Source organism: Ranitomeya imitator, chromosome 4 (assembly GCF_032444005.1).
Source record: "Ranitomeya imitator isolate aRanImi1 chromosome 4, aRanImi1.pri, whole genome shotgun sequence".
Lineage (NCBI taxonomy): Eukaryota > Metazoa > Chordata > Amphibia > Anura > Dendrobatidae > Ranitomeya > Ranitomeya imitator.
The window spans coordinates 313,316,755-313,336,869 of NC_091285.1; the positions used below are offsets into that span (position 1 = coordinate 313,316,755).

Below are 20,115 nucleotides of genomic sequence, written 5' to 3' on the forward strand. Positions count from 1 at the left end.
TACCAACCTCTTGTGCGGCACGGTATCAAACGCTTTGGAAAAATCGAGATATACCACGTCCAATGACTCACCGTGGTCCAGCCTATAGCTTACCTCTTCATAAAAACTGATTAGATTGGTTTGACAGGAGCGATTTCTCATAAACCCATGCTGATATGGAGTTAAACAGTTATTCTCATTGAGATAATCCAGAATAACATCCCTCAGAAACCCTTCAAATATTTTACCAACAATAGAGGTTAGACTTACTGGCCTATAATTTCCAGGTTCACTTTTAGAGCCCTTTTTGAATATTGGCACCACATTTGCTATGCGCCAATCCTGCGGAACAGACCCTGTCGCTATAGAGTCCCTAAAAATAAGAAATAATGGTTTATCTATTACATTACTTAGTTCTCTTAGTACTCGTGGGTGTATGCCATCCGGACCCAGAGATTTATCTATTTTAATCTTATTTAGCCGGTTTCGCACCTCTTCTTGGGTTAGATTGGTGACCCTTAATATAGGGTTTTCATTGTTTCTTGGGATTTCACCTAGCATTTCATTTTCCACCGTGAATACCGTGGAGAAGAAGGTGTTTAATATGTTAGCTTTTTCCTCGTCATCTACAACCATTCTTTCCTCACTATTTTTTAAGGGGCCTACATTTTCAGTTTTTATTCTTTTACTATTGATATAGTTGAAGAACAGTTTGGGATTAGTTTTACTCTCCTTAGCAATGTGCTTCTCTGTTTCCTTTTTGGCAGCTTTAATTAGTTTTTTAGATAAAGTATTTTTCTCCCTATAGTTTTTTAGAGCTTCAATGGTGCCATCCTGCTTTAGTAGTGCAAATGCTTTCTTTTTACTGTTAATTGCCTGTCTTACTTCTTTGTTTAGCCACATTGGGTTTTTCCTATTTCTAGTCCTTTTATTCCCACAAGGTATAAACCGCTTACACTGCCTATTTAGGATGTTCTTAAACATTTCCCATTTATTATCTGTATTCTTATTTCTGAGGATATTGTCCCAGTCTACCAGATTAAGGGCATCTCTAAGCTGGTCAAACTTTGCCTTCCTAAAGTTCAGTGTTTTTGTGACTCCCTGACAAGTCCCCCTAGTGAAAGACAGGTGAAACTGTACAATATTGTGGTCGCTATTTCCTAGATGCCCGACCACCTGCAGATTTGTTATTCTGTCAGGTCTATTAGATAGTATTAGGTCTAAAAGTGCTGCTCCTCTGGTTGGATTCTGCACCAACTGTGAAAGATAATTTTTCTTGGTTATTAGCAGAAACCTGTTGCCTTTATGGGTTTCACAGGTTTCTGTTTCCCAGTTAATATCCGGGTAGTTAAAGTCTCCCATAACCAGGACCTCATTATGGGTTGCAGCTATATCTATCTGCTTTAGAAGTAGACTTTCCATGGTTTCTGTTATATTTGGGGGTTTGTAACAGACCCCAATGAGAATTTTGTTACCATTTTTCCCTCCATGAATTTCGACCCATATGAACTCGACATCCTCATTTCCTTCGCTAATATCCTCCCTTAAAGTGGACTTTAGACAAGACTTTACATAGAGACAAACCCCTCCTCCTCTTCGATTTTTACGATCCTTTCTAAACAGACTGTAACCCTGTAAGTTAACTGCCCAGTCATAGCTTTCATCTAACCACGTCTCGGTTATTCCCACTATGTCAAAGTTACCTGTAGATATTTCTGCTTCTAGTTCTTCCATCTTGTTTGTCAGGCTTCTGGCGTTTGCAAGCATGCAGTTTAGAGGATTTTGTTTTGTTCCAATCTCCTCGCTGTAGATTGTTTTAGAAATGTTCTTACCTCCCTTCTGAGTATGTTTTCCTGGATCTTCTTTGTTCAAGTCTAATGTTTTTCTTCCCGTCCCCTCTTCTTCTAGTTTAACGCCCTCCTGATGAGTGTAGCGAGTCTTCTGGCGAATGTGTGTTTCCCAGGTTTGTTGAGGTGTAGTCCGTCTCTGGCAGTCGTTGCCTTCTCACAAAGCTGCTTGCCTATTGTCCTGTAGTCCATACCAGCCTTGTGCAGGTCTACAATTTTGCCCCTGGTGTCCCAAGACAGCTGTTTGGTCTTGGCGAAGGCAGAGAGGTTGGAGTTTTATTGAGTGTGTGGACAGGTGTCTTTTATACAGGTAACGAATTCAAACAGGTGCAATTAATACAGGTAATGAGTGCAGAGGAGGAAGGCTTCTTAAAGAAAAGCTAACAGGACTGTGAGAGCCTAAACAATTGATGATTTATCATTTATCTTCTTTGTATTATTTATTGGTTATCTAATTCTGTATACCGTATCCATTAGCGCTACACTTGTATTGTTTAGGGTCCATTCTTGGTGAGTGTCTATATTACTGCACTTTAGACTTTTTGTGCAGCATGTACCTTCTGGCTGGGTGATGTTCTATATTTATATTTCTTTATTGTATTGCCCCCTTATCTTACAGTAAGTGTTATGAACAGGTGATTCAGAACCACAATGGACCTAGTGGTTAAGAGCACACAAAGTGACCTGATAGTTACTAACATAGGATGAGCTCTGAGACGTGGGAACTCTGCTGACCGCAATCCCTAATCCTATCATACCACACTAGAGGTAGCCGTGGATTGCGCCTAACGCTCCCTATGCAACTCGGCACAGCCTGAGAAACTAACTAGCCCTGAAGATAGAAAAATAAGCGTACCTTGCCTCAGAGAAATTCCCCAAAGGAAAAGGCAGCCCCCCACATATAATGACTGTGAGTTAAGATGAAAATACAAACACAGAGATTAAATAGATTTAGCAAAGTGAGGCCCGACTTACTGAATAGACCGAGGATAGGAAAGATAGCTTTGCGGTCAACACAAAAACCTACAAACAACCACGCAGAGGGGCAAAAAGACCCTCCGCACCGACTAACGGTACGGAGGTGCTCCCTCTGCGTCTCAGAGCTTCCAGCAAGCAAGAAAAACCAATATAGCAAGCTGGACAGAAAATATAGCAAACAAAAGTAACACAAGCAGAACTTAGCTTATGCAGGGCAGACAGGCCACAAGAACGATCCAGGAGAGAGCCAGACCAATACTGGAACATTGACTGGAGGCCAGGAACAAAGAACTAGGTGGAGTTAAATAGAGCAGCACCTAACGACTTAACCTCGTCACCTGAGGAAGGAAACTCAGAAGCCGCAGCCCCACTCACATCCACAAGCGGAAGCTCATAGACAGAACCAGCCGAAGTACCACTCATGACCACAGGAGGGAGCTTGACCACAGAATTCACAACAAGTAAGTGCATGTTAAGCGGCGAATATACTTCCTGTTGGTATATCATCCTATTTTGTGCTTTGTATTGGTGCCTTACGCACACATAGATACCTTTGGCTAGATGTTCACCGGCGCATGCGCTGTAGTATGCTTCGTTTATACATATTACATCTAGTTCCTATCGGTTGATGGGAGCATGCACAGTACATGCTGGAGTCATTAGACTCCAGTACAATGGCACTGGTGAGCAATTCTATGGGCGCTGTAGCGCTCTTTCTTCCTGGCTGGCGCGTACGCCCAGGTACCTTAGCGTTCGGGGACATCTTTAACGATGCATGCGCCAGAATGCGCGCACACTGTGTGATCCGTGTATATTGTACGTCTTTCAGTTTATAGGAGTAAATTGACTCCAGTTAAATGGCGCCGGCTGGTGTGCTTACTAGCACCGTTATAGACGGTTATCAGGAGTGGTCTATATCTGAGTGTGCTCGCTAAACAGGAAGTCATCTCCCACATGCACCTGCTAAGGTATTTAAAAAGGATCGGCGAGAATGTAGTTGCAGCCTCATTTTTGGACAACTCCACACTGCCATGTTGTTATCCAGTCTCTCCTGATGAACCCACTTATGGGGGAAACGCGTCGAGAGTTTGAGCTTACAATTGCTTGAGGAGTCACTTTATCTGGACCTGAAACCACTCATACATCATGAATACAGCAGATGAGTATATGATTGTATTTGATTTACAGGGGCAATAACTGCACTGGTTTGTCTGCTGGTTGTAGTGGATGGGTATAGTGACGTATCAAGATATATATATATATTGGGGTGTCTATATATATATATATATATATATATATATATATATATATATATATATATATATGTGTGTCATTGTCAAACGTGTTTCTATATAGTGGTATCAGCATGGCTATCATGATTATATTGTTTCTTTTGGTACTATGTTAATTGAGGTTACTATTATATTGCAGAAAATTTGGACCTTTTTGTATATATCCATATATTTATGTATAGGTTATGCCTGATGAATATCTATCCCCTTTTTTTTACATCACATTTGGGGGGGGGGGCCATAATTGTATTATATAATACTACATACCACTACATGATATCACAGCCATCTGGCCTTCTTGTCCTACTTTGTCCTTATAGGGTACAGGTAGGAGAGTAGCGACAGCCATCGCACGAGCGGGGGCGCCATTCTCGTTATTTCTCAGGGTGTCAACCTCCGCATCTAGGTAGGCATACAGTTTTAGGTCTTTTTGTAGTATCTAGGGATACCTCACATATATCTGCACATCTTTGTGTACTAAGTATAAGAAAACACGGTTGTATCACTGGCATTATTAAATACTTGCAGTAGGTATATATATTTCATGATTGAGGTTATCATTTACTGGATTTCTCCAGTCCAGTTTTTTCGGGGAATATATCTCCTGCTAGTATTTGACACTATCTTTTGAGGCTATTTCCTTTGGGTATATATATTTTATTTAATAAAGTATACAATTTTATGGGGGGTTTTCTTTTGTAAACAGGACTGTGAGAGCCAGCATTCTGGCTGGCTGGTAGGTGATCAAATACTTATTTCATGCAATAAATGGCAAATTAAATGGGAGATCGGTGCAAATACCATGTCACAATTGAGGAATAAAACCACCTTTTAGATAGATATTTTCTAAAATCACAAGAAAAAATTCCAAACCTACAAAAAAAGTGATTGCCCCCACTTAAAACATAAATTAACTGCAGTTTATTACATCTTTGGGAAGCAGAGTTCACATTTCCTAGCCACACCTAGACCTGATTACTGTTACACCTGTTCTCAATCAAGAAATCACTTAAATAGGGCCTGCCTGACAAAGTGAAGTAGACTAAAAGTTCCTCAAAAGCTAGACACCATGCCGCGAACCAAATAAATTATGGAACATATGGAAACAAAGTTATTGAAATCTATCAGTCGGGAAAGGTTATAAAGCCATTTCTAAAGCATTGGGACTGCAGCGAACAACAGTGAGAGCCATTATCCACAAATGACGAAAACATGGAACAGTGGTGAATTTTCCTTGGAGTGGCCGACTGACCAAAATTACCCCAAGAGAGCGGGGACGACACATCCAAGATGTCACAAAAGACCCCACAACATCATCCAAAGAACTGCAGGCCTTACTTGTCTCCGTTAACGTCAGTGTTCATGACTCCACTATCAACACAAGAAAGACTGAGCAAAAGTTGCCTGCATGGCAGAGTTCCAAGATGAAAACTACGACTGAGCAATAAGAACAGAAAGGCTCCTCAATTTTTCCAGAAATCAATGATGATCCCCAAGACTTTTGGGAGAATACTCTGTGAACTGATAAGACAAAAGTTGAACTTTTTGGAAGGTGTATGTTTGGAATAGAAGTAACAGCATTTCAGAACATATAACATGGACTTAAACAATAAGTTATCATCTGATGATAGCTTCTCTTTAATATTGTCATGTGTGCATCAAGTCACTGCACTGGAAAATTTACGCAGGCACACCTGGGTATGAAGAGGTAATCTGCATCTGAAAAAAGTAATTAAAAGTAAAAAAACAAACAAACAAAAACAACCATGAAACTGAAGCACTTCTTATTTTCTCCATCATTTCAAAGTAAAATGACAAATCCATTCCAAACTACCATTTCCTATATTATCGTTGAGAACTGTATGTTTAGTACAGGAGTGAAGGCAAATAAGCAGGCCCAGATGCTTAAAAACGTCACCAAGCAGGAAGCACACCAACCGTTAACCCCGTGTAATTTCCACACATCCTGTGCTACAACATCATTGAAGCCACCTTTTCCCTTGCTCGAACATTCTGTATACAGATTGATGCCAACTCATCTGGTCTGAATTGAGTTAAACAAACAGTAAAACATTTGCTATTCTGACATCCAGTTAACATATAAAACTTTTATATACAGTATTTTAGACTAATTTCTTTAAGCATTAAAAGAAACTTTAAAGTCACTTAAAAAACTTAAAAAAGTAGTCAAGTATAGAAAATAATGTAGGCATTTTTGGTGCTAAGAAATTAATGCAGTTTAGCTAGTCTGCAAGGTGTAAAAGGATCATGATCCATATATAAAAAGATTAATTCACTATTATTATCCTATCTTGTTTAACATTTCGACTAAAACTTAGAATTGTAGAAGGAAATCTCATCCATGCCCCACTTGCCTCTTCCACCCTGCCCTGCATCTGGCTGCAAGACAACTGGCAGCCACAGAAACCTCCCCCCATTGCCCTGTCTGCGGTACGAAAAATGGCCACAGTCTTCACATGATAATTAACTCGTGTTCTCTGCAGGATTTTGATAAAACGGCTTCACTAGAAATATACAACTTATTTGTACCATTTATTTAATAAGGTATATTTAACCACTTCCCACCACATCAGATTTTCATTTTTGCTCTTCCATTTTTCCCTTCCCTTCTTCCAAGGGTCGCAACTATTTTTCCGTCAACTTAACCGTATCAGTTTTACGGGCCGAGTTGTAGTTTTAAATGACACCATTCATTTTAAGAAGTAATGTAACGAAAAACGGGAAAAAAATACCAACTGTGGTGAAATAGCAAAAATATTGCAATTACGATATTTGTAAATAAATATTATTCATTTGTATGGGAAAAATTACCTGGCAACACGATTCTTCAGTTCAGTACAACTGCGTCAATACCAAAACTTGTCAAGTTTTATTTTACAGGAAATAAATTCAGAAATTTGTTTTAAATATGTAAATTAATTGGTTTGCTTCAGCATTTTTCTGAGCTCTGTAACATTTTTTCCATCGATTGATCAATGCATTGTCTTTTTTGAGTGGTAACCTGACATTAGTGAGCATTAGTGCTGCACAAGATGGCTCTTTTAGTTACTAACGCCTGGGGGGGGGGGGGATGACAGGTTCCCTTGAAGCTTCTGAAAGTAGACATGACACTGATTATGCAATCACATTTGATTTACTGATTGGTATGTATTGACTGTCAATACTATACATGTGGTAAATCATGTATTTTCTTTACAGGAACCTTCCAGTGCGGAAGAGCAGGAGCAGTCGAGTGGAAATGATTCTTCCCAGGGTCGTCGGCCTCAAGGAGGAAAGACGGGGTGTAAGTAGCCTTTATCAGAGTTGTAATTGAATTTGTTGTCAGTTTTACTTACAAAATTTTTTTTGTATTTCATCTATAGGTTCCATAACGTGAGGAAGGACAACCGGATATCGATAATGACGTCCTTATTCAAGCTGTGCTAGAGCGAGCAGCGTTGTGGGACCCCCGTGATCGGAATCATTCCGACTCGGCCTTGATCTGACGACTCTGGGAAGAAGTGGCCAGATCGCTGTTGGACGATTGGGACCATGCAAGGCCACAAGTCAGAATGGATTTCGTAAGTATTGCAATGTGGTCTTACACGTCGGTTTTGTGGTAAATGTTGGTGCCTTTTTACAATTATTTTTTTTTCTTCTCCCTGCACAGTGAAGAGAGTAAAAGTTTGTTGGCGTTCGATGAAGGATCACTTCAATAAGGATATGAGAGAGGAGATTCGGGTTCGAAGTGGTGCTGCTCAAAAAGTCCGAAAATATAAGGACTATCATCGGCTTTCTTTTCTGAGGTCTGCGCTTGCTCAGCGAACGTGAGTATCTTTTGTGTTGTCTTACTACTATTTAAACTTTTAATTTTTTTACTAATGTTTTTCATTTACTTTCCACACAGAACCGGGCGCAGCACCACAGAACATGGATCGTCCTCTGTTGGAGCAACCCCTCATCGACCAGCCAACGAACAGGCCCAATCTTAATCATCCACTATCCAATCATAGCACTACCCAGGTTAATACGATTAATCCCCAATCCCCACAGTTTTAAGCGTGCCCTAAAAACTCATTTGTTCATATTGGCCTACCGCCTCAACGCATTAACCTAACTATCCCTGTGTGGCCCATTCAAAAAAACAAAAACAAACAAAAAAAACCTTAAACCATAATCAGGTTCCTCGCATCATGTTCTCATACACTTTATGCAGTTAATAGCCCTCTGTGTCTGTGCTGCTACATACTTAGGCAGATAACTGGTTCATGCAGCTTTACATGGGCACCCGAGCCTTACACTATGGCTGGTCCGAATAACTAAAGCAATTGTTATCATTCACCTCTCATGTCTCCCCTTTTCCTCATAGTTTGTAAGCATGCGAGCAGGGCCCTCATTCCTCTTGGTATCTATTTTGAACTGTGATTTCTGTAATGCTGTAATGTCTATTGTCTGTACAATTCCCCTCTATAATTTGTAAAGCGCTACGGAATATATTGGCGCTATATAAATAAAATTATTATTATTATTATCCACCAGCAATGGAGCAACCAGGCAGGCTTCACAGGCTGGGGAACAGGAAGCCGGTCCATCTGGTTTTCCCCTTTCATAGCCCTCTACCACTACTTTACTTTGGTCTGCTCACCAGCTGCAGAGGGCCTGGGAGAGGTCAGTCATAGTAACATAGTTATTAAGGTTGAAGGAAGACTAAGTCCATCTTGTTCAACCCATATCCTAACCTAACATGTCCTAACATGTTGATCCCCGAGTTTATTCACTTAAGCTCGGTCTTCCAGGCTGGGATGAAGGCGGTTGTAGAAAGACTGGAGACTGGATAGTGGGTTCACTCAGGTGAACACACTTTTCCAGGACATCCACAGACGCCTTGACCGCCTAGAAGCCGACCTTAATAGACCGGCACAACATTTTAATTGTATGTATATGTATGTATGTATAGATAGATAGAGATATAGATATATATATAGATAGATAGACATATATACAGTGGGGCAAAAAAGTATTTAGTCAGTCAGCAATAGTGCAAGTTCCACCACTTAAAAAGATGAGAGGCGTCTGTAATTTACATCATAGGTAGACCTCAACTATGGGAGACAAACTGAGAAAAAAAAATCCAGAAAATCACATTGTCTGTTTTTTTATCATTTTATTTGCATATTATGGTGGAAAGTAAGTATTTGGTCAGAAACAAAATTTCATCTCAATACTTTGTAATATATCCTTTGTTGGCAATGACAGAGGTCAAACGTTTTCTGTAAGTCTTCACAAGGTTGCCACACACTGTTGTTGGTATGTTGGCCCATTCCTCCATGCAGATCTCCTCTAGAGCAGTGATGTTTTTGGCTTTTCGCTTGGCAACACGGACTTTCAACTCCCTCCAAAGGTTTTCTATAGGGATGAGATCTGGAGACTGGCTAGGCCACTCCAGGACCTTGAAATGCTTCTTACGAAGCCACTCCTTCGTTGCCCTGGCGGTGTGCTTTGGATCATTGCCATGTTGAAAGACCCAGCCACGTTTCATCTTCAATGCCCTTGCTGATGGAAGGAGGTTTGCACTCAAAATCTCACGATACATGGCCCCATTCATTCTTTCATGTACCCGGATCAGTCGTCCTGGCCCCTTTGCAGAGAAACAGATAGGTATGGTGTTTGATGGATGCAACTCAGTATTCTTTTTCCTCCAAACACGACAAGTTGTGTTTCTACCAAACAGTTCCAGTTTGGTTTCATCAGACCATAAGACATTCTCCCAAAACTCCTCTGGATCATCCAAATGCTCTCTAGCAAACTTCAGATGGGCCCGGACATGTACTGGCTTAAGCAGTGGGACACGTCTGGCACTACAGGATCTGAGTCCATGGTGGCGTAGCGTGTTACTTATGGTAGGCCTTGTTACATTGGTCCCAGCTCTCTGCAGTTCATTCACTAGGTCCCCCCGTGTGGTTCTGGGATTTTTGCTCACCGTTCTTGTGATCATTCTGACCCCACGGGGTGGGATTTTGCGTGGAGCCCCAGATCGAGGGAGATTATCAGTGGTCTTGCATGTCTTCCATTTTCTAATTATTGCTCCCACTATTGATTTCTTCACTCCAATCTGGTTGGCTATTGCAGATTCAGTCTTCCCAGCCTGGTGCAGGCCTACAATTTTGTTTCTGGTGTCCTTTGACAGCTCTTTGGTCTTCACCATAGTGGAGTTTGGAGTCAGACTGTTTGAGGGTGTGCACAGGTGTCTTTTTATACTGATAACAAGTTTAAACAGGTGCCATTACTACAGGTAATGAGTGGAGGAAAGAGGAGACTCTTAAAGAAGAAGTTACAGGTCTGTGAGAGCCAGAAATCTTGATTGTTTGTTTCTGACCAAATACTTATTTTCCACCATAATATGCAAATAAAATGATAAAAAAAACAGACAATGTGATTTTCTGGATTATTTTTTCTCAGTTTGTCTCCCATAGTTGAGGTCTACCTATGATGCAAATTACAGACGCCTCTCATCTTTTTAAGTGGTGGAACTTGCACTATTGCTGACTGACTAAATACTTTTTTGCCCCACTGTACATACACACACACACACACACATTAGAACGGGGCGTGACTGAAAACCTTAGTCCTGATCTCCAGCTCTATGTGATGAAGGCCTGTCGGGCTGCTTACACTGAGGCCATGCAGCGGTCCAGATATCAGCAGCAGGCACAAACTTCATTCCCTACAGGGCAACAAGCTCCAGGACAGCATCAGTGGCAGAATCCACCAGCACCTTTCCCAACATCTCAAGGACATGGATACCAGTCATCTCACCAAGTGAACTATCCACCACCACAACCACCGCTGGACATTTGGACTGTTTCAACAGTACCCAGCTACACCATGTAGCTGAGTGCAGCAGCCCAGCCTTCCCCTTCAACCACGCAGCCGAGTGCAGAAGCCCAGACTTCCACTCCCACCATACAGCAACAGGAAGCAAAAGGCCGAGGAAGCAGCAAAACAAAGTCCAGGAAACAAAAAGCTGCTAAAAAACATTACCGCCTCACCTTCAAATCTGTCTTTTTTTCCCAAGTCTGTCCACACCTTCCCTTGGTTCTTTCCCATCCAACTTCTTTTCCACTCCTAATGTGTCCTCTGCCAATGTTTCTGACCCAATCCTCCAATTGACTGCCACTTACACTTCCCCAACCACTTCTAGCCTACCATCTCAGCCCGACACCCCCCAGGTCCACCATGTAACTCCCTCTCGCAGACCCCGAAAGTAATCACATTTTCCTTTTTTATTCAACAATTATTTCAAAATTTTTTTTATTTTTATTAGTAAAAATTCTTTTGTTTCACAATAACGGTCTCACTGTGTTTTCTTTATCGCTTTATTTAAAGGGAAGGTGCCACCAGTTTTCTTGTATTTTGTTTTTTTGTGAAATTAAGCTTAAAATAGTAATTAAAATGTATTAATGCAATGTTTGCACTGTTTGCAAACATTTCTATATGAAAAATATTATATATTTTTCTACAAATATACATATTTACCACTAGGGGGAGCATTTTTAGACCTCAAGCAGCTATAGTAAGATTTAGCAGCTCTGCCCCAGGGATATTAGACCACCCAAAAGGGGAGGGAAATGGTGATGTCAGCAGTTACTGCCCCAACAGTAAGAATGAAGAGGAGCATCACAGGGCAGCACCATTTTGTGTGTGACTGCCCTGTGACCCGCTATCACCAGCAGTTACTGCATCAGAGGCACAGCTTGGTTACAGAGGAGCAGAATACAGTGGACTCAGCAGCATTTTTTGCTAATAACATTCTTGCCATCCCCCTTCCCCCACCTTAATCCCTGTCCTGTCAGCTGCCCTGCTCTCTCTCTCCAGGGGTCACCTTCCTCTCTGCAGGCTGTGAGTGCAGCTTACCGGAGATCACACTGACTGTGTGTGAGGGGGAGGGGGATACACGGCAGGAGAAGCACACAGGGCAGCGTGTGAGGAGCAGAGGATGTGTCTGCTTGGAGTACAGAGGAGCAGTGAGCGCTTCTTCTGTCCTGCCATAGAGAGCACAGGGCTATAATAAAATGGCGGCCAGTCACACCTACAGCAGTGAGTTGTGCAGCCCACAGAGGCGTGCCCAGCTCACTGCTAATGCTGCTGCAATGTTACAGATAGGAGATAATAGACCAGCGTGGACCCTATGTCCATGGGGTGCCGTAATCTGACACTGATAGTGCCCTGCTACTGCTGCAAAACCAAGATGTCAGCCCCCAGTGCATTCTTTAAACTCATATAACACATGAAATCTGTTTCACATGCATTTCAAACTTGTTTATAGCAGCATGTTATGCTACATTACAGTGATTTATTAATGACCTACAAACGCGGTACCTTCCCTTTAAACGTGTGTATTGTTGAGTGTAGTGCTGAGATGTATTTATCTATTTAAACGTGTTTGTATTGCGTGTTACAGGTAAGGTGTTTATTATTAAAATTACATTCAAGGTGTTAATATTACATTCAGAAAATGATACAGGTACATAACCTTACAGGTACATTTGGCTTATTTACAGTTTAAACCATTTCATCTTGCCATGCCACATATCCAATATCAGAGATAAAGTAGGCAGCCAATTTATACCTCATTTGGGCAACTGCCACTGTAGTCCCCAGAGGGTGAGCATGATAATCCGGCAATGTGGTATTAATAGGTTCCTCAAATTCAAAGAGGGGTTGCTCTTTTGCCAGGATGTAATTATGCAGAACAACACATTTTTACAACCTCATGAATTGTCTCTACTTTAAGATTGATTGGTGTTCCCAAAATGCGCCATTTAGCTGCCAGCAAACCAAAGGCACACTCCACAGTTCTTCGTGCACATGTCAGTCTGTAGTTGAAAATCCTTTTGGTATGATTCAAGTCCCGACTCGAGTATAGTTTTATGAGGTTGGCACACATTTGAAACATCTCATCCCCAACAACAACAAATGGCATTAGCGGTCCTTCAGTGTTTGGAAGAGGTTGTGGCGGCGGAAAATTAAAATTTATTACCATACAAATGTTGTCCCATGTCAGAGTTTTTGAAAGTCTGAGTCATTTCTTCGTCCAAATGAGCCAACGTCAACAAATCGACACTCAGTATCTCCAATCGCCATGAGAACAATAGAAAAGCATTTTTTTTTTATAATTGAAGTACTCGGATCCACTTCCAGCAGATTTCAGAATCCAAATGTGTTTGCCGTCCACAGCCTCCACACAGTTTGGAAAATTACAAGTTTCCATGAATTTTTCAGCACTTTTCAGCCAGAGTTCAGTTGTGGGTTGGGGGCGGAATTCTGCATGCAGAACGTCACACAATGCACGGCAGGTGTCTCCAACAATCCCAGAAAGGGTGGACAGTCCAATCTAAAATTGAAAATGTAGAGATCTTAAGGAATCTGTGGAAAAGAAAATTGGAAATAAAAATCAGTACATGGCTTTTAGAACAATAATATTAACGACAGGTGTTTCTTTTTCAAAATTATGTTCCTTAGGGTCACCAACAGATGTTCTCAGCAGGAATTGCTGTACGTAGCTGTGTGTCCTGCCTGGTGATGGATCCTCTGACACGTAACAGCAATTCTTGGAAGCTCTGTTCAGACATTCTTGTGCACTCAAAACACTTTTGCGGGTTTTCACGAAGCTCTGAACAATGAGTGGTAGGCTCCACGTCTCTGCTGGATTTCAACAATGGGGTGTTGCCAATAGCGATGACGACTTCTCCGTCTTTCTCTTCTCCTTTCTTCCTCACAAGCCACAGCAAAGCCAATTTCAATGATAAATCCATATTCAGATTGAAGCTCTCCACGCTGAGATCCATCTTGCAGCAGGATACAGCATCAAAAGAACAGGATTTCATCTGTGCAGGGTATATAATATATATATATATATATATATATATATATATATATATATATATACTGTAAGCATGCGCATAAACAACTCAAACGCATGCAAAAACGCATACAAACACATGCACACGCAGTGTTTTTTTGGCGTCATGCATAAGATCATGCAGATAAAAAACGCTACATTAACATGCGTTAGCATGCGTTTTGGCATGCAGATGATACGCTGCGCACATAAACACTAATATGAAACTAGCCTTAACGTACATGTTAAATAATTTTATATTTTGATAGAAAGGACTGTTAGGGTATGTGCACACGTCAGGATTTCTTGCAGAAATTTTCCTGACAAAAACCGGACATTTCTGCATCCGCGTGCGTTTTTACCGCGATTTTACCGCGTTTTTGACGTGTTTTTGGTGCATTTTTTCCCAAATCCATAGAATTGCGGGAAAAACGCTGAAAATCAGCAAAAATAATGAACATGCTCATTTTTTTACCGCGATGCGTTTTTTGTTTTTTTTCGGAAAAAAACGCATCCATGTGCACAAAACATGCAGAATGCATTCTAAATGATAGAATGCATAATGTATGCGTTTTAATGAGTTTTTATAGCGTTTTTAGCGTGAAAAAACCTGAACGTGTGCACATAGCCTTAGAGCATGTGCACACATTCAGTTTTTTTTGCGTTTTTTAGCGATAAAAACGCTATAAAAACGCGTACATATGCATCCTATCATTTAGAATGCATTCTGCAATTTTTGTGCACATGATGCGCTTTTTTCTGCAAAAAAAACGCATTGCGGTAGAAAAAAAAAAAAAAAAGCATGTTCATTCATTTTGCGGATTTTTCACGTTTTTCCCCGCTATATAATGCATTGGGAAAAAACGCAAAAAAACGGGCAAAAAACGCTTCAAAAACGCAAAAAAAACGCATGCGGATTTCTGGCAGAAATGTCCGGTTTTTGTCAGGAAATTTCTGCTAGAAATACTGACGTGTGCACATACACTTACAGATGCAGCAATACCAAATGATTATTTTATTTTTATAATTTATTTTTTATGTAATAACTTTGGCTTTCCAGGAGTACAAAAATGGCAATCAAGGGAGACTCCACCAGGCCCAACCACCATGGCATTTATCTACACCTCACAACAGTGGGGGTGAGGCTATGAATGGCTGGATTGGGGCATCCTAGGGACCATGTGTTTTCAATGCAGTCATGGTTGTGGGTCTCAAGACTTTTTTGAATTTTCCAAATTAGTTTTCACCAATTCTCGTACTGACTTGGAGAATCATATTGCCCAGTGATAGTGAGCAAGCTTTAGCAATTTTAACGCACTTGGAATATTTTTCCCACTTTACAGTGCACCACATGATAAAATGAATGGTGTTGGTGTCATTCAAATGTACAGCTTGTCCCGCAAAAAAACAAGCTCTCATACAGCTATGTGGATAAAAAAATAAATAAAAGAAAATAATTAAAAAAAAAAAAAAAAAAGGGTTCTGGCTTTTGAAAGTAGGAGAGAAAAAGAAGAAAATGAAAAAAGGAAAATAGTCAAGTCATGAAGGGGTTAAGACACCGATCATGGAATTTTCTGTGCACATAGCAACCAGCTGCATTATCTACTCCCCCCTACACCTTCTCCTGCATGTTGAATGCATCATTCAGTTGTGTTTTTCGGCCGTTTTCCGTGGAAAAAACGCATACATAAGTAATTTTCAATGCATTCTGCAATTTTTGTGCATATGATGCGTTTTTTTTCCGTGAAAAAAAACACATCGTGGTAAAAAAATGCATCATGTTCATTAATTTTGCGGATTTTTCGAGTTTTTGCCGCTATTTGCTGGTTTCACATTTGCGTTTAAAAACGCAGCGTTAAAAATGCAAACGCAGGTGGTGGAAAAACCGCATGCAAACACGTGCAAACGATGCGTTTTTGTATGCGGTAAAAAAAGCGGCGTTTTGACGCGTTTACATGCGTTTTTTTCTGCGTTTGCGCTTTTGAAAAGCATGATGAGAAGTGTGTGACAGCTGCCAATCATCAAAATCAACTAGAAAACCCACTAGAAATAGCTAGGGTTAGGATTAGGGTTTGAATCCCTAGGGTTAGGATCCCTTTATCACCTTGATGGTGGGGGGTTAGGGTTAGGATTAGGGTTTGGATCCCTAGGGTTAGAGTTATGATCATTTTATCACCTTGATGGTGGGGGGGTTAGGGTTAGGGTTTGGATCCCTAGGGTTAGGATTATGATCATTTTATCACCTTGATGGTGGGGGGTTAGGATTAGGGTTTGGATCCCTTTATCACCTTGATGGTGGGGGGTGGCTTATCAGTGTGTAGACTTGTTTTTTTCTTTGGAAACGCATGCGTTTAAAAACGCATCCAAACACGTGCTTATAGCACGTGTTCGGATGCGTTTTTAAACGCATGCGTTTACATAGACAGCAATAGGTTTTTTTGCGGCAAAAAAACGCATCTAGAAATTACTACATGTTGCATTTCTGCAACCAAACGCAAGCAGAGAAACGACGCATGCGTCGTCAAACACGGCAAAACGCATAAAAAAACGCATGCGTTTTTAATGTTAAATATAGGGAAAAACGCATGCGTTTTTTTGCGCTAAAACGCAGCGCCAAAAAACAAAAATGTGAAACTAGCCTAATGCATTGGGAAGCTCCGGAAAAAAAACGCACAAAAACGCATGCGGATTTCCTGCAGAAAAAGTCCGGTTTTGTTCAGGAAAATTCTGCAGAAAATCCTGACGTGTGCACATAGCCTTAGTGCTAGCGAACAGTTTTCTTTTTTTATTATACTAAACATCACACATTTTACAGTAAAAAAACGAGTAGAACAAGTTTCCATAAGAATATCAGACCGCAGTAAGTTCTAGACAAATTCAATTTGGCCTTGTCCCTGTAGCTTTTGACCAATCTGCCATATTGGTAGGTATTTAGGCATTTTACTTTGACGTTGTAACAGGTTTTGATGACCAATAAAAACAGTGAAACAAATGTGCAAACAATGGAAAGGATGATTTGATGTAGACCTCCCAAAGCCATTTGCAAAGCAACACAATTAAGCAAGGGAAGTTTAGTTAGACAAGATGCAAGCAATTATATTTGGTCTGTGTAGGACTGGAGCGGACGTTTGGTAAAATATTGGAAAGTTAACTATTTTCTTATGACAATATTTCACAGTGGTATACATCCAAAAATATTTCCTCTCTATAAGAAAAGAGGAGAAATAGAAGGAGAAAATTAAACTGAAGTGTGAAATCTACAGAAAGATGCACACTTGGACAAATCCAAACCAGCTGCACAGATACATTCAGAAGAGGCAGGTTTCATGCACAAACTCAGTGAATCGAGGTCAGTTTTTACAGGACATGCACGAAAATTGAGCAGGAAATCTGCTACATTTAAATATAAATTAATGGTTAAATGGGACCCATCAGCTCCCAGAGAAGTGTCACATGGCATTTTACCTCTGCTCCCGCTTCCATATCTTTTCCCAAAAAATTCCACCATAACCCACTTATTGCTGCCAATATTGTAGGCTTGTGGTAAGTTATCCAGTTTGTATGCAAAATGATGAATACTTTGACGAATGGGCAGTTTTAGCCACCTAGTGTACTGAAGCATGATCATTCTCCTTACAGTCATACATAATCATGGTAAATGGCCACACAACAAGAAGCACACAATTCTATAGACTGAGCGCCTGGAAGTCCGTACCTGCAGCACACGTTTGGGCTCACATTCCTTGAAAGCAGGAATTCAACGCATTTCACGATGTGTTCCTCAGATGCATTTGCAGTACATGCAGCCATTAAGACAGTAAATGTATCTAGCAGAAAAGGAAGGGAGCAAGAACAGTGTTTTATACGAGTCTCCAAAGGGACAAGTTTTAATTGGTTAAATAATTTAACTCACTTTAACCCCCTTATTGACGATAACCACTTGGTCTTAAAGTGAACCAATAAGCTGAACTACAGGCAGCATGAATCAGATATTGGCCCTGTCATTTCAGCCAGGTATATTTTACTTTAAGACTATACAGTAAAAATTCATACTAAAACGTCTACTTTTCATAATAGTAATAACAGCTGTGCATATTCCATCAAAACCTTCTTTGCAATACAGATCACGTTGTCTATATAATAGAATGTACCATCTGTAATTTAAAATATGTTGGTTCTACAAAAAGAAAACTCAAAACATGGATAAGCGAACACTTACATGATTATTGAGCATCCTTCTAATCGTCCCATGTCAAATGCCTCTAAACATTTTGTTAATGTCCACGGCAGACAAACAACTAGTTTTTCAATTTATGCGATTGAACACATCTATAAGAAAGTCCGATGAGACATGTTACATAACAGAGAGGCATTCTGGATCTTTGCTCTGGACCAGTTTATCTTATGATTTGCATGTTTTTGTTACCTTATATCAGTGTTCCCCCTACTCTGTTCCTCAAGAGCCACCAACAGGTCTTGTTTTCAGGATTTCCTTAGTACTGCACATGTGATAATTGCATCAGCTGGACAGGCAAGCATTCAATCACCTGTGCAATACTAAGGAAATCCTCAAAACATGACCTGTTGGTGGCTCTTGAGGACCAGAGTTGGGGAACACTGCCTTATATAATATTTTTGCAGGTCCTTTTGGTTTGCCTTTTTTCACAGTTTTTCTCTGGTTTTACACACGTGTTCTTTGATCAATCTGATTGATAGACTTAGTTACTTACCGGTAACAGTATATTCGGAGCCCATGACAGAACCACGAGAGAGAGAATCCGCCATTCAGGGACAGGAAACCTACAAAGAACGGCAGTACCTCTCCCACGTATCAGCTGGATTACAGTGCACGAGAGGACCTCCCATGGTTAATGGCAGAAAACATACAATACATCTATTACCTGATGATTTCACACTCGTGAATACTTACATGTGGAAGAAGTGCTCACCCACACATGAAGGGAGGGAATATAAAGGTGCGGTCATGGGCTCCGAAAACTACTGTTACCGGTAAGCAACTAATATTTGATCTCCCATGACAGTACCACGAGACAATTACAGAGGAGAAAGACATTTTTAGGGAGGGACTACAGCCTGAAGCACCTTTATCCCAAATGTGAGATCGGAGGAGGCACCAATATCCAACCTATAATGCTTATAAAAAAGGAGGAAGAACAAGACCACTTAGCTGCCTTACATATTTGCTCGATCGAGACCGCCGATCTATCCACCCAGGAGGCTGCCATGGCTTGAGTGGAATGAGCCTTCAGACCTTCTGGCGCTGTCTTGCCACTTGACGTATAAGCTAATAAGTGTGATGCAGTGACCCCTATGGCAGCTAGGGGGCGCTGTGTGTGCTCTTCTTGATATGCATGGAGGCATATCGGTTGTTATAATGGTGGTGAAACAGTGACTGGCAGAATTGTAAGTGGCCCATATGTGTCGCAGAGGGAGTCTGCGCAGTAAGTCTGAAGTAATGTTGTTGTTCTGGGACCTGTAGTCCTACAAGTAAATTGTGTTGTTTGTAAAGTTGTCAAGGGAGACTTACTGGGCTAGTTATGAGAGATGGGCGGGTCAAACTAGCCACACACACTTACACCTGTGGGAGTGGTTACAGCTTCATAATGTGACCAGGGTGTGGGTTACATGGTCGCTGAGTGTGGACCTGAATGGTCTAGGCTGGAAGGTCCTGGAGAGCCTATTTGTTGGGAGTGTCGTCTCCCTGAAGAGCACGTGGTGGGGCTTTGGATCTGGTGGCCTGGGGTGTTGGACAGACATCCTGAATAGCACCCGGACAGGTCTCATGCCTGTGTGTTGGACGGTCCTGGGTAGGGATTGACGTCCTGAATAGCGCAGAGTAGCCTGTGAGTAGGCTTCCTGAAGAGCACAACTTGTCTTGGACGTCCTGGGAGTAGGTGTCCTGAAGAGCACATGCCAGTGTGTTGCACGGTCCCAGGTGGGATGGATGTCCTGAATAGCGCACAGTGAAACTGTGGTCTGTGTTGGAAGCTCCTTTGAGTGGAATGTTCCTGGAGCACCTGAGAGACTATGGACCTGGACGGTCTGTGTTGGGGAAGCTACCGACCTTCGGTGGCTCTGGAATGACTGATGTGTGCCT

At 41.2% G+C, this 20,115-nt stretch overlaps 1 protein-coding gene across 1 annotated transcript in view; it reads right to left on the reverse strand.

The window, feature by feature from the left end:
• Nucleotides 1–20,115, reverse strand: part of ASZ1 (ankyrin repeat, SAM and basic leucine zipper domain containing 1) — a 276,440-nt gene that overhangs the window by 153,929 nt on the left and 102,396 nt on the right. The window contains exon 4 of the mRNA XM_069762334.1: nucleotides 17,713–17,824. Within this exon, the coding sequence (XP_069618435.1) occupies nucleotides 17,713–17,824 (112 nt within the window). The remainder of the gene's footprint in view (nucleotides 1–17,712; nucleotides 17,825–20,115) is intronic.